Genomic DNA, 14,517 nt, shown 5'->3' with positions numbered 1-14,517 from the left:
TATTGTGTAAGAACCCACCTTTAGCTACAGATGCAGTGGCACCAGGAGTGGCGCTCATAAGGAATGAGTGGACTTTGGGTCACTTACTTGTATTCCCTTACATTAATCCGGTGACAAGCACTGGGAAGTAAAACATATATTCATACATTTTTAGATAGATAGCCACATACATATGTGTTACAGCCAAATATTAAAATTCTTATGTATCCACGATTTCACACTGACTTTGCACTGTATTTATATCACTACAAAAGAGGCTTGAGAAAATTCACCAGATTTTCAGCAAATGTAAATCAGTTTAGCTCCACTGCAGTGCATTTCCTTGACTCTGGTGTGAACGTAATCCAGACCCAAATCACTGAAGATGCACTGACTTGTGCCAGCTAAAAATCTGAATTAAAAAACCTCATAAAACAACTAATGTGTTTTTCTTCTTGTATCAAAACAAGCTTGGGTGAAAGCAAGCCAATGAGTCTATCTGTATACATACTACTTTCCATGGGAATGCCAACAGTTTTTGGTTTAGGAGACGTGACTGACATATGACATTCTCCATGGGAATCAAACACAGAACTGTTAAAATTGCCTTTCTGCTGCTAATGACTTCTTCCAGTTCTCATCCATATGACTGAAGTTTGCTTATCTGATAGCTAGAGCCAGGGTACTATTATGTATTGGTAAAGTAATTATTTTTATTGAACTTAGTGACAAAATAACTGGATGGTTTCTTCCTGTCTAAAGGACAGGTCAATTTGTATTGAGTTTGCGTTGGTTTTCTTTAAAGCTCTTTAAGAAAACACATTCTTTTTTAGGGAGCTATAAAGTGGATTTAAGCTGATACCCACTGACACGATGTAGAAGGCAAATTGCCAGCACTACTGACATACATGAGTATATAATCTGAGTAACCCTTAAAACTCTCTCTGAGTCTTGCAACCTGTTCTTGCTGGCATGTCGGTGCCGTGGACTTTGCTACTAGCTCCTCTTCCAGACACCTTTCAGCATTCACCCCTCAGGCATAGCCTGAACTTCTAGGATCCGATCTCTGCTTAGCGCCTAAAATTGGAGCTTTTTAAATTTGATTGTAACACAACTTTGACTGAGTAAGTCACAACAGAGTGGTGCAGTCCTGCCTTTGAATGGGTGATCTGAGGATGCAAGTGGAGCCTCTGCTGCTGAGATTCAAATACACTTTCAGTGACCTCCCTCCGTAACAAAACTCTTCACCTGCGAGGGGCACGCCTCAGGAACAGATTGTGGGTGGGGAGGTCCTCATGCACAGCTCTTTTTTGGGAGAATCTGATGACAGACAGGCAGGCAGTATGCTGAGGCTGCCGCTGAGCATGGAAAATGCCATTGCACCTCCCCTCCACCCTCTCCACATCCCTAAGGTACGGGAGCCATTTGGGCCAGCACTCGTCTGGGTGCCTGGATGTATCTGAGCTACTTGACAGGTATTCAGCCCAGGGTGGCATCCATGGGGTCTGCCTAGGGACAGACAAGAATAGCTGCATTTACTAACACCTCTAACAAATGTTAGCCAAGAGCAGCACGACAGGTACCTATGGGCGGTGCAGTGCGTGAGCGGGTAGGGAGGAGACAGAAGCCTGCCTCCTTTTTCTGCTTCATTGATTCACTTGGCATCTGCTTCCTCCTCTGTATAAAATGGGAGTTTCTAAGTTCACTCCCAGTTTTGATAGCTGGATGAAAAGAGGTGATGCACATTATGATTAATTTTCATACTCTAATTTTCATAAGCAGCTCTTAGGGCTTGCTCACGATTTTGAAAAGCTCTGTCAAACAGAGAGTCAGACTGAGATCATGATCTGACTCTTTCTCCAGCTCTGGAAAGACTCAGTAGTCAGTGGATACCAAACCTCCTCATGCAGCAGGTTTATACCCCATTCTTTGAGGTACGGCAGTTTCAAAAACGTAGGCAAACGCACCGGTTGGACACGTCAGAGGAGAGTATTCCCACAAGGGAAGTCTGCCTGACTTGGATATTCAAATTCTGCCAGACAGGATCTCCCTCTGTGGTAGGCAAGTTTCTTTCTGCCCTGGCTAAGAAGCAGTGCAGGCATTTGTTCGGGAACATGGCGTCATTAGGTACTCAAGCACAGGAAAAAGGTGGGTGCCAAAGCAGGGTAGATTGCGGCACAGCCATGAAAACACCAAGTGATGGAGGATCCGCCACAGCACAACATGAGTCTGGGACATATGGCTGTGTCTTCTCCCCCTTCTCATTGCTCACGTATGTGTGGGCCATGCTTATCCTAAAAGAAAACGTAGTATGATAAATGTGATGGACTTGTCAACCCCAGCTTTTGCCCAGCACTCTCTCCTCAGGAAGGGCCACTGAAGGGGTGGTTGCTGCGGCTGATGTTAGTCTGGGGGAGCAGGTGTCCCTCAGCTCTGGGGGCCGTGGTAGTAACGAGCCTGAGGAACGTCACCTGCCCGCCTGCCCTGCCCTGGGCTCCTCTGCCCGCTCCTGCCTCCCAGCCCCACGGAGGCCAGGGACAGGCACCGCATGAACGGCAGAGATGGTGACCAAAGCCCCTGGCTCCAGGGCTGGTGTGGGAGCTTCCACACATGGAGCTCAGGGTCTGGCACGTGATGAGACGAGAGGCATGTGGTATGCAAAGGATTTCCTATTGTTGCTCCAAAATTAAGGAAGAGAAGCATTTCCAGGGGCTGATTCAGAACAGCAAGGTGAGGATCCTGCTCTGAAGTGGCCTCCGCCAGAGCCTCTCTTTTCAATGCCAGAGAAGCTGCAGTGAGCTTGGCTTTCCCGTGGTAAAGGCAGCCTCTCTGAGCATCTTGTTATCAGCCGGAGAAATCCTTGAAGATCCTAATTAAGGCCAGACTTCACCTAAATATCTGTAGTCAGGAAAGATATGTAAGCATACGCATAACTTAGCATGAGCTGAGTTATATTCTTAGTAAAGAGGAACTCAGCAAATAATGTGACTGCCTTCTAGAATGGGCAAGGCAAGGCAAAGAAAGGCAAGGAAAAGAAAGAAAAGGAAAGGAAGAAAGAAGGAAGGAGGAAAACAGCAGGAAAAATGGAAAAGGTGGAGTGGAAGAGGGACTTTCTTCTAAAATGGACAGCCTTTTATTTTATTCTGCTCTCGTCCCTTCTCTGTGTATCTATTACCCATTCAATGTTGCTTTTGTTTTACCACTGTGCATTAAGTGTGCCAAATCCCTTTGTAAAAAGTCTTGAACCACAAATGAGCCTCAGTTTTGGTTTTGCTACAGTCAATAGTCAATAGCAAATCCATTTACATCAGTGGCAAAGGATCATGGCTTTGCTTGAAAAACATTAAATCAGTAACGAGAAGGTCACTTTAATGTGTTAGGCTTGGCTCTTAACTACTTAATTCAGTTTGAGTCTGGTGTAATTTTATTTTTCCAGCACTGGTGTGAAACCTGGAATAACCCTTTTAAATCTCCTGTACAGTTAATCCAACAGGCTGCTGTACAGATATCACAGCAAAGCCGGGCAGTTGCAGGCTCTTTAAGATGCTCTTTAAGGAAAAAAATTATGTTCAAAAGGAATAATAATTTCTGAAGACTTTCTTTTTCTCTGCTCAGTCTAACAGAGCCCTTTGAGCTCAAGACTTTATTTGTCTATATGTGACACCATTAAATTATTATTTTCTTTACATCTGTTTCAGTATCTTACCCTTGCTGAAAGGTTGAGGGCTTTCTGTATATACACTGGTATATCTGCTTTCCAGGGGCAAATGCAAGTAACTAGGACTTTGGAAGATCTTGTAAATATTTCTGAAAACACATTTCATATCCTTGCATATTTTTTCTCCTTCTTGAAGTGTATGTGCTGTAGCTTGTTCTGAGGAAGAAACCCCCCAACCTGGCCATTGAGTAAAGCTATGGATCACAGGAATTTTTACCAGTGCCAGTCCTCTCTGACTTGCAGTAATGCTCCTACTGTGTTTAACAAGGAATAGAACAGTCTATAATCCCTAACAAAAGAAGAGTAATCATATATACAGTCTTCAGAGCCATTGCAAGTGATCTGTGATTCACCTGCTTTCCTTAAGGATGTCTTAGCATTTTCTCTATAAGCAACCCATCAGGTCATTAGGACTGAGCTTTAGACTATCCCTGATGTAACTTAACACATCACTTCTTGGTCTAAAAGAATGACAAGGGGAAAAAAAGAAATATTGACCATATATTTATTTCCATTTAGAGAGATTTGTGTTTAGAGGCTCCTTTGCACTTACAGACATCAAAAAGCCTGGTTATAAGCAATAAAATTAGTTGTATTACTGCAGACAGAATGTAAATAGTTCCTCCTTAAAATATTTTACATTTGTTAAAAAGATGTATGGCTAGAAAGAATGCTACTGTGCACATGAAGGAATGTTGTCTTCATACGTATTTTTTTTTATTAATCAGGTAATGCTCTGTACCCTCATCTGAAACAATACAGTGCAGGAAGTGCAGGAAGAACTTGATATGAGACGTACGGCCTGATTTATGCAGAGCTAACCTCCATGCCAGGAGGCCCTGAAGGATTCGGTGAGAGCTTCAGCTCCTACAGCCAGAAAGACAAATTGTTGTTTTGCTGGATGCTATCCCCTTTCAGAAAAGTCAAGATATGCTTGCAAGTGAACAGCCTCAGTGCTTACTTCCAAGCTAGAAAAGGTGTGTCACAGTGAGAGGGAGGGTTATCTGTTTAGTTAGTTAAAAAGAAGATAAAGTTAGTGTCTTTATAAACCAGAAGGTAAGATATAAGTGTCTTAAAAGGGAGAAAATACAAAGTACCAAAGGGCTATTGAACAAAACAGAGAAGTGTGACAAGAGCTGCTGGCTGGAAGTTGAATTTGGACACATCAACTACGACACACCTTTCAGTGGTGAGGGTGATTAACAGCTGGAACGAGCCCCACAAGGTTCTGTATCCTCTGCCTCTTGCCGTCTTCAGGTCAAGTCTTTATGAAAGGTAGGACACCAAATGTAAGTCACTGATTTAATCCAAAGAGCAGCTGAATTAAATTCTACAGTTTGTATTAAATAAACCAGAACAGATCTGCTGCTCATTCTGCCTCATAATCTACTGGAATATATATGAGTCTCTCCGTTGCTCCCTCTGCACTGAGGCACAGCTCATGCCTGCAGCAGGGCTTTTTATATTACATCTCCTTAGCGGATGATGTTTTCTTAGCCCACTGTCAATCAAAAGTTACAGTGAGAAGAAGCTGTAATCTCACTGTGCTGCCTTCTAACATGATGGTAATTCTGAGGGTCAGATTAGGGTCAATAACTGCAAGGAAATCCAACACAGGCTGAGGATTTCCAAACCCTACTCAAACTGAAGTGCCCGTGTCTTGGGATGACTACCCTGCCCTAGGTTTAAAAAGCTGCTAGCAGCATAATCCTGACAGCCAAGAGGCCCACCAGCCTGACCCTGGGCTGAGCAGCACGCTTGGTGAGCTTTGCTGAGCTCCCTGCTGCCATGACATCCTTGCTAGCGATACCCAAAGCAGTGCCACGTGAACACACCGCAGCCAGCATGACACAGGCGGGCACAGGGTGGCCGACCCCTGCTGTGCTCCAGGGCCAGGCTGAGCAGGCAGAGCCCCTGGCAGGGCAAACCTGCAGCCTGGCAGCATGCCCCAGCTTCGGAGCAGCGTCTCCGGACCCTGGGGATTTGTTACATTAAGCAGTTTACATCCCTCTGCCATAACCACGTCGGGTGAAGTTTTCTTGCGGAGCCTGTCTGTTGAATTCCCATATTCAAATAGGTGCTGTTGGGAGGCAAAGGACACATTTTTCATGCCTCGTGGTCTAAATTTGTAAGTGCAGATTCAAAGGTGCCTTTGATGGCTGGGAATTTACAGCATTTTGGAATACAGGTCATTAATGTAGGTGCCTATTTCTGCATATGCATTTCTAACTTTGGTCAGAGTAAAAGCAGTGATCTTCCCATTTTGAAATGCAGAAGTAATGTGATTCAGGAGATCCTTCTCCCCGTGAACCATAGTCCTCCATAATCTTTGTCTGCAACGATCTTTCACTTCTTGGTTTCTCATTTGATTGGCCTCCAGTGCTGGATCTGGATAGCCTTCCCTGGGATATATACCTTGGAAACCATATTTTGTTGATGTCAGATCTACTCCCAAACTGTATGTTTTTGTTTGTTTGTTTGGTTGGTTGGTTTTGTTTGGTTTTTGTTTGGCCACATCTAAACCCACTTTTACAATGTAAGGACAAATTTTGCACTTAGAATAACTGCAGATGGGAGAGCTTGTCTGGGAGGTGTTGACCCTGAAGGTGCTTACAAGGTGGAGTATGCCGTCTTTAGGATTTTCTCAAATAGATCCCACAGAGTCTTGCTGGGTAACATTAAGTAAGGTCAGTCGTACACATTTCTTTAATTACTGATGAGGCTTTACGTAGTGCATGACAGGGTCATTAACAACAAGCTCTAACTGCCACTGTGTCAGCCTGTCCGTGCTGCCAGGAGATGGTCTGGTTTTTCCATTCCCTGCTGTTGTACAAAATTGCACTTATGGGAGAAGAAGCCAAGAATACAAAACGCTGATGCTCATTGTACCAGGGTCTGGTAGTCACACTTGCTTTCCAGCAAGCCTTAATATTTATCATGTGGTGATGCATCTTGCCCCTACCGGTCTGAGCTAACTGCTGCACACGTGCACAAGAAGATGGTCCCTGCCTCAAAGTAATATGTGGATCCCAGTACATACTGAAACACAGTAAGGAGGAAAGGAATATAATGACCAGACAGGAAGGGGAACGATGTGGAAAACAGGGTAAAATGTGAAGTTTATGGTTAGCATAACAAGCAGAGGTCACAGCATACCAAGTACCTTATCAACAGGCTAGTTAGCAGCTAACAAGCCTTGGGACTGTAGTGAATTTAGAAGGATCTGAAGGGAAGTACCTTCGTGATTTTGGCTGGGTCTCTTCCCACGGTCAAGGAGCTGCATAGGATGAAAACTGAGGGTGTTTGAGGAGAAAACACACAACCTCGTATTAAAGATTGGTCTCACAGAGGAGTCAGTGCTTGGTTATTTCAAAGCGTATTGAGTATTCCTGCACTGGCAGATGTGGTGCTGAGCACAGACATCCCAGCTAGCTGTCTAGGCGGTGAGGCAGGAGAGAATTTCACATGGACAAGTTTGGCCAGCTGAAAAGGATGTGTTTTTAAATGTAGCCCAACTATCTCTAGTTCACATCCTGCAATGTAAATACACCCAGTAATATGCTGACCCCCACCCCCGCTATCCCCTTCTTTACCCAGTTGGGCTGGACTGAGCTGCGACATCCACAAACTGAAAAACACATCCTTCACTGAGTCTGATGCTCATTTTAAAGTAGGTGGAGGATTCCTCGTCTTTGTATAAATTAGATGACCAATACAGTTGTATCATGCCTGGTACAAAAATTGACACCACTGGCTAAAGTAACGGCGGGCTTGGAAGTGAAGTCGATGCCACAATCAAAAGACTGAAGCTTTGAAGAAACAGGGATGGCAGCATTACTCTCAAGAAGGGATTCATCTCACTTCTTCGTAGCCATCTAAAAGTTAAGATTTAATCCTGTCACTAGGTCTCAATTGCTTCTCTCCACTACCTATAGAGAGGGAGTCTACACTTACCCTCTCACTCTAACTTTTGGACAATTCAGGTTAGATAAAACAAATCTCACCACCGGTTTCTGCAGAGGAGTTCCCTGATGCTTTCCATTGTTTTTCATTCATATGTACAAACTCCACTTCTATTCTGTACTTGTTCTGGACAAAGTCCTCAAGAAAGCAGAAACATTACTAAGGAAAACTTGCAGAAGGAAGGACTGGCCTTTTTTTTCTGAGCAGGCACTTTCATTTCACAGGTTTACACCAATGTCTTCACTTACAAGCTTCCTGAAGTATTTTTTTTTTGAGGCTAAAGCTCTCCACATGCAGGACTTACGCATGTAACATGATTTAAAGGAACAGCGATTGTTGGAGCAAATAACTGAATGTTCATTACATTCTTAGCTCGGTGGTAAGATGTTTTTAAGTGAAAATCCTTTTGGTACTTTCGGATTGATTCTAAAAAAGTAAAATAAAAACAAAATGCCAATGGCATGCTGACCCACTTTGCTTCCAAATCAAACTTTTCTAACAAAAACTACTCAGGTTTGACTACTCAGGTGGTCAAAAGACTTCTGCTCTACGTGGCACAGTCATCAGGTGAGTGTGAAAACAGATTAAAATGAATGCTCTTTCAATTTTCTAGACAATGTATGCTTTGAATGGCTTTATTTTTTTTCCATCAAGTAATTACAGGATGGAGAGAACGCGTGGCAAATGCCAGCAGGTTAATTACAGGACCAAGCACCCACTACATCTTGCTCAAAGAGCCCTGAAATGATTACTCATTTCTCTAACTAATAGCTTGGTTTGGACTGCTGATTGGAGAACTACCCTCAACTTGAAAGAAATGCATAACTTCTATCTAAGCATCTTTACCATTTTTACAAATAATGCTGTATACCACAGACAGAATAGCCACATTTCTGGAGACAGGGGATGTCAGTTTATTTACACTGTGCACCTTACAATTTCACATAGACTCAGTTTCTTCCTTTCCCTTCTTAACGTTGGCCAATTTCTCATCTTTCACAACACAGCAGTCTGGGAGAAAAGGCTTTAGAGATCTGTGATTAAAAATAAAAACTATCAGAAAGTTTTTGTGGTACCTGCAGCAGCTCTGTACTTTAACTGATTGCATTTTAAATTATACAAGAGAAGGCCAGGAGAGATCATCTGATAATCTAATGTGTACACCAGCCATTAAATTTCTCCTCAATACCTCTGCGTTGACAGCAGCACTCCCTGGATAAAAAGTGTTTTCCAGAAAAGCATTCAGTATTCATCTGATGATGAATCCTGCAAGATTTCAGTATTAGGCTGATGTCAACTGCTAACCAGGACCTGACCCTCTTCCCATGTGCTTCTGATTTCCAGGAGTCGTTCACCTGAAGACAAACATACATCTTGCCAAAGTCCACATGAATGTTCACATGCAGCAGGACAAACTCTCACCCACCTTGCTGAAGGGCACACTTCAGCGAAGACAGGACAGAGGCTGTGTTTGCCCTGAACCTACAAACAAAAGCATGCCTGAGCACCCGTCCAGGGAGAGGACCCTGCCTTGAAGCCAGCTGAGCAAGAAGAGCTTTCAGGCTCTTTTTCCATTGCAAAATGTTCCACCAGATCATTTCAGCACCCAGATCCACTTCCTTTGTGCCTGACCTTCTGTAAGCAAAACTGTAAGCATGGTCTAGCTATGAACTGGATAGCTCACAGACAACAACTGGGCACAGTCTAGGAGTCTGCAAGCGCCAGTGACCACTCCAGCAGGCAATTTGCATGCAGCCACCCTGTTTTAGAGCTAAAACAACTAAAACCAGGCTAGGCCAGTTGGCTGTAGGGCTAGAGAAAGGCCCTTACACCATGTGTTTTATTAGTACAAATATAACTTCAGGGGTCTTGACCTCAGAAGCATTTACCAATAAATAACTTTTAAAGATCTTCTATGCATAATAGAAATTAATTATCTGCCTTAACGGAACTTTCTTGACAGTTTCTGTAATTCATCCATATATAAACCAAGAAGTAAGATACATTTATTAAGACAGCTGCCATTTACACAGTTTTGTGCTTCCCTCTCCCTAAAAATAGAGCGAGGATAATTGAACTGAAAACCTGAAGATTTCAAAAACCCAATTACATAACTTGCCACACTTGCCCTGTTTTCCCCTCTACTCCCCCCCTCCCTTTACTTGTATTTTAAAGAGGTCAAGGTTATTAAATATAAGCTTCTACATTCATATGTGAGAAAAGTGGGATCTAAACATACAGTAAAGATTTTTCATGCAGCATGAATTTGCCCACGTAGCCTGTATGTACTATGTTTGTTTACCAATTAGGCTATGAAATTGATACTTTGATGTACACAGTGTGTGCAATTCATGCAGGTGAGATAATGGTGCAATGAAAAACTTCTTTTCCCTCCCTGACTCATGTGTGTTTATAGTGTCCAAAGCTGCAATCCTTATTCCGGCTAATTTATTTACCTCAGTGGGTGTGTTGTCTATGTAAGGACTGCAGTTTGATGACCCAGGTTTGCCACATGAATGTTGCTCTAACATAGCTTTTGCATTGCGTTATACAATGCTACAGCTCCGATACCTCTGCTCTTGAAAGGCATGCACACTTGGGAAGCCATGAGAAGCTTTACCTTAATAATTGCAGTCTTATCTATGAATTTATAACTTCCAATAGTGTGCTGATTTATACAGCGTGGCACTACACATCAGAGGCACGCTGCCTCAGAAAATTAATGCTGCATTCTGGCAACCATATGGGCAGCTGGCAAGCAGCCAGGAGACCAGCAGAGCACGACCCTACCTTCATGCAAACCTTCCCTATGCACGAACTGCACTAGCTAAGCAGCAATAATAAAGGGATCCTGTACGTTGTTGTTGCTTATAACCATCAGATCGCCCAGGGACAGATAGATTTTTGCCAATATGATTAATGACAGAAGCTGCACAGACAGGACTGCCTCACGGCCGGTAACCACATGGGCACCGCACTTCTATATGTCTCGAGGAACAGAGAGGATGGCAAAGGCCTCCTTGTATATCTGCGTTTCTTCTTTATGGATCTCTCCTCTAGTTGTTGCTTGCATTTGTGACAAAATTTAACTTGCAAGCTTTACAGGGAAGGGCATTTATCTTATTTGTCCTGTAAAATGCATATTATACTTTGTGTGCTGAACAAACACTCACAGTAACAGCTTATGGTAGCTTAGTTATCTTAGGCACCTTAAAAAAGAACATTGTTCAGTAAGGAAAAAAGTAAAAAACATTTTTCATTATCACTTACAAGTAAAGCAGGTTTTGTTCCCCATTCTTTTGCTTCTCTCGCCCTATTATTTCTTATCAAGTATGTGATCACTTACAGAGTTAAATCTAACTCTGCCACTGGCTTCAGTGGGACTACCTACAAGAATGCTGGGTTGAACTGGAATCTCAAATAGGATTCTGTCTTCTCACTACGTAAATGATAAAAATCTCAGAACACAGAGAAAAAAATAATGTAATGGTTTCTAGTAACTTTAGGCAATACCTTAAATGGAAGATGCATTGATGACAGCTCAAACACACAATCCTGTTTATCATGTATTTTATGTGTATAATGCTTTCCATTCATAAATACCTCTGAATTTTTTTTTACAACTGTTCACTGGAATCATGTCACTTGCTAGGCTTTATAGCAGCTGTTTTACTTCTCATTGCAATAGCCCTATGAAAAAAATAGGGATTGAAAGTGAAGCAGCACACATTTTCCACTGTAAATTAGCTGGTACACTATAATGTCATGCTTTAGCTGCCTGCACACCAGCTTTTCCAAGGAGATCAAGGCTTATGCTTTATCTCCCACAGCGCAATCTCCATACATGTACCGTCCTGCTGGTTTACTCAGGCAGCTAAATTCTTGTCTACATTATAATTTTTCTTAAACCCCGATGTCATACCAAAGCTGCTGCCCCGTTTGACTGTTGACGGCAACAACTTGTTCTGCAGGTACAAGCGGGCCTGGTTTCTTTCAATACTGCTTCAGCACTGTCCAGCTCAGCGCAGAGCTAATCAGCACTGTGGTCACTGCTAGTATCTGACTATCCGTAGCATTTCCATTGCTCCTGCCACTACAGTAATACATCGTAGTGACTTGTGATTCCTGAGACATGACATGTAAACTTTATTAGCTTGCTCCAGTTCTGCTCAGTTTGAGAGATTTGTTTGTATCCAGGCTGGAGTCTAGCTATGGTTTAGAAATGCTGACTAGCTGCAGTTAAAATAGAAATAAATTCACAGCTGATTATATACACCACGTGGGTCCAGCACAGTGATAATTTTACTCCTGGTGCTCCTCAGCATTTGAAAACCCTGGCATGCCAGCAATGCTAAATCAACAACTTTCAGTAGCCAGTTTTCCCAGAGCAATGGCCTCTTTTGCCCTGGAAAAACAATTTTATCTATGTAGCTTGTAATAGCAAGATGGTCATCTATGAACACCCTGTACCTAAAAGCGTCCTTCTTAATCCTGAATACAGCCACTCTTTCTCATCCTGTGTCTTGAACAATTCCCCCGCTTCACCAATATCCAGGCAGAGCCAAGCATCTAAATCAGCACACCACTCCACAAATGTCATCTCTAAAAGAGCACGCGGCTATCTGTCTGGGTTGTGGACTATCGCATCACAAATTTCACATGGTTTCTTGATCTTTGCAGACACTGCCAGAACATCAAGTTATCTGGTAGCACTCTCTTTCTGGATATAGAAAAAAAGCCAGCATGATTTCCCCCCCCCCCCTTTTATGTAAGATGAACTATGTTTGTTTGTTTTTTCCTTGTTCTCTCTACACTTCCAAAAGGAAGTAAACTTTAGGATGATATTACAAGAAGTTGAGGTTTTGTTCCCCCCCCTCCAAGTTCTCCAAGGGCTCTCAGATGGGTGTTCAACACCTCCCGTAGTCTGGGACCCAAGTAATAGGATCTCTTCCGTCCTTGGAACTGTAAAGCTCTAATATGGCACAATTACAGATGTAGGGCAAAAGTGTAACTGACCTTCGCCTGTAAAACCAGAACTGCTGGTACTTATACAGGAGCTATACTGCTGGATAAAAACAATAATTTAATTGCTTAATGTAGACAAGGCCCCTGAGGAATCTCCTTCTTCAAATAACCTAGCCAATCAAAACTTCATCAGCAAAACCCACTCATCTGAACTCCCTCAGCAAAGACGAACTTGAAATACTGCCAGGTACACTAAAGGTACACTGAAAAGAAACAGTACTTGTTAACCATCTGAAGAAACCAAAAAAGACATACACTCGGACAAGCAAGTTGAAGTACGGGTTGTTCGAGGACTAAGTTCCAGAGGATGCCTGTTGCAAAACAAATACAGCCGCTGAAGTATCAGGATGCACTACTTCACAGGTTGTAAAGGAGCCCAAGCCCCAGAGCTGTCCTGGATCCCAGAGCCTATACAACGGTCGATGCCTCTTACAGGCAACCGACACATTTGGTGAGAAACCACACGTAAAACCTATTAGAACACATCCGATGCTTTAACTCCATCTCAGGTTCATCTAAAGGTGCGGAAATTTCTGTCAATACAGTCTTTTTAGTCAATTCCTTTCAAGCAGTCCTCCAAAACCACTCCACAAACGTTATGGAGCACGGCCGCGCCCGGGGAAGCGGCGGCGCGTTACTCCCCGGCTGGGCAGGCGAGGCCGAGGCCCAGCGCGGCGGGGTGATGGGCCGCCGGCCGCGGGTGGCACCGCTCCGCTCCGCAGCGGCCGTGACCTGCCCCCCGCCGGCCGTGCGCCTGACCCCTGCCCGCGGGAGGGACGGCTGGGAAGCGGGGAGGCTCCCGCCGCCCGCCACGGCGCGGAGAGGCCACGGCGGGGCCGCCACAGCCGCCGCCCGCAGGGTCTTTGTTCCCGCGGCCGCGGCTGCCCGGGCCTTTTGTTGCTGCGAGCGCCCGGCCGCGGGCCCCGGCGCGGCAGGCAGCGATCCCGGGGCCGCTCCCGCGGCCGCCGACAGGCCTCCTGCCGGCAGCCTCTCCCCGTGCCTGTCCCCCGCCGCGCCAACGGCCGCCGCCCGTCCCCTGCCGCCGCCCCTCCCCCAGCCCGTTCACCGCGCGGAGGCACCCGCCGCACCTGGCCGCGCCCCGCCCCGCCCCGGCCCCGGTCCTGGCCCCGCGCCGGGGGGAGCGGGGGGGAGCGGAGGGGGAGGGGGCGCCCTCCTGAGGCGCGCGGCCGACGGCGGCGGGAGGTGACGGGCGGCGGGAGCGCGCGCACGCGCGCGCACGCCCCGGGAGGAGGAGGGGGAGAAGAGAAGGAGGGCGGGCGGGCGGACGGGGGCGCGCACGGGACGGTGTGTGAGGGAGCGAGCGAGGGGAGGGCGATACCGGGGCGGAGAAAGGCGGCAGCGGCGGCTTCGCTCGGCTCAGGGCAGGCGAGCGGGGACAGACGCTGCCGAGCCGGGAGACACAGCGGCCGCTGCCGCCGGCTCGGGGCATCCTTCCTGCTGCTCCCCGCCCCCTCCCCGCCCTTCCCCCTTTCTCTTTCTCTCCTTCCCCGCTGTCCTCCGGGGCCGATCGCTATCGGCGGCGCGATCCCGGGGCGTTTCCGCGGCGCCCGTGCCGGCAGCGGCCGAGGGGAGAGCCGGCCCCTCCCCTCCCCGGCCGGGACCGAGAGACCCCCCGCTCCGTCCCCGCCTCCGCCCCTTGCCGGGGCTCGGCGGACAGGGCCCGGCCCCAGCTTGGCTCCCCGGCGGCGGGCTCGGCGAGGATGTCGGGCGGCGGCGGCAGCCGGGAGGAGGAGCGGCGCAAACTCGCCGACATCATCAACCACTGGAACGCGAACCGGCTGGACCTGTTCGAGATCAGCGACCCCACCGAG

At 46.0% G+C, this 14,517-nt stretch overlaps 1 protein-coding gene across 20 annotated transcripts in view; it reads left to right on the top strand.

The window, feature by feature from the left end:
- AFDN (afadin, adherens junction formation factor) overlaps positions 1–14,517 on the top strand; it is a 168,868-nt gene that overhangs the window by 24,747 nt on the left and 129,604 nt on the right. For all 20 annotated transcript variants that reach the window (XR_013928387.1, XM_080388958.1, XM_080388961.1 and 17 more), the window contains exon 1: positions 1–14,517. This exon is cut by the window's left edge. Coding sequence is in view for 19 of the 20 variants with exons in the window: in XM_080388958.1 (XP_080245084.1) it covers positions 14,407–14,517 (111 nt within the window). In the remaining variant the exon portion in view is untranslated.

The sequence above is a fragment of the Falco punctatus genome, assembly GCF_963210335.1.
Source record: "Falco punctatus genome assembly, chromosome: 5".
NCBI classification, from domain to species: domain Eukaryota; kingdom Metazoa; phylum Chordata; class Aves; order Falconiformes; family Falconidae; genus Falco; species Falco punctatus.
The sequence above is the reverse complement of the archived record's forward strand: the minus strand, read 5'-3'. Positions and strand labels throughout refer to the sequence as shown.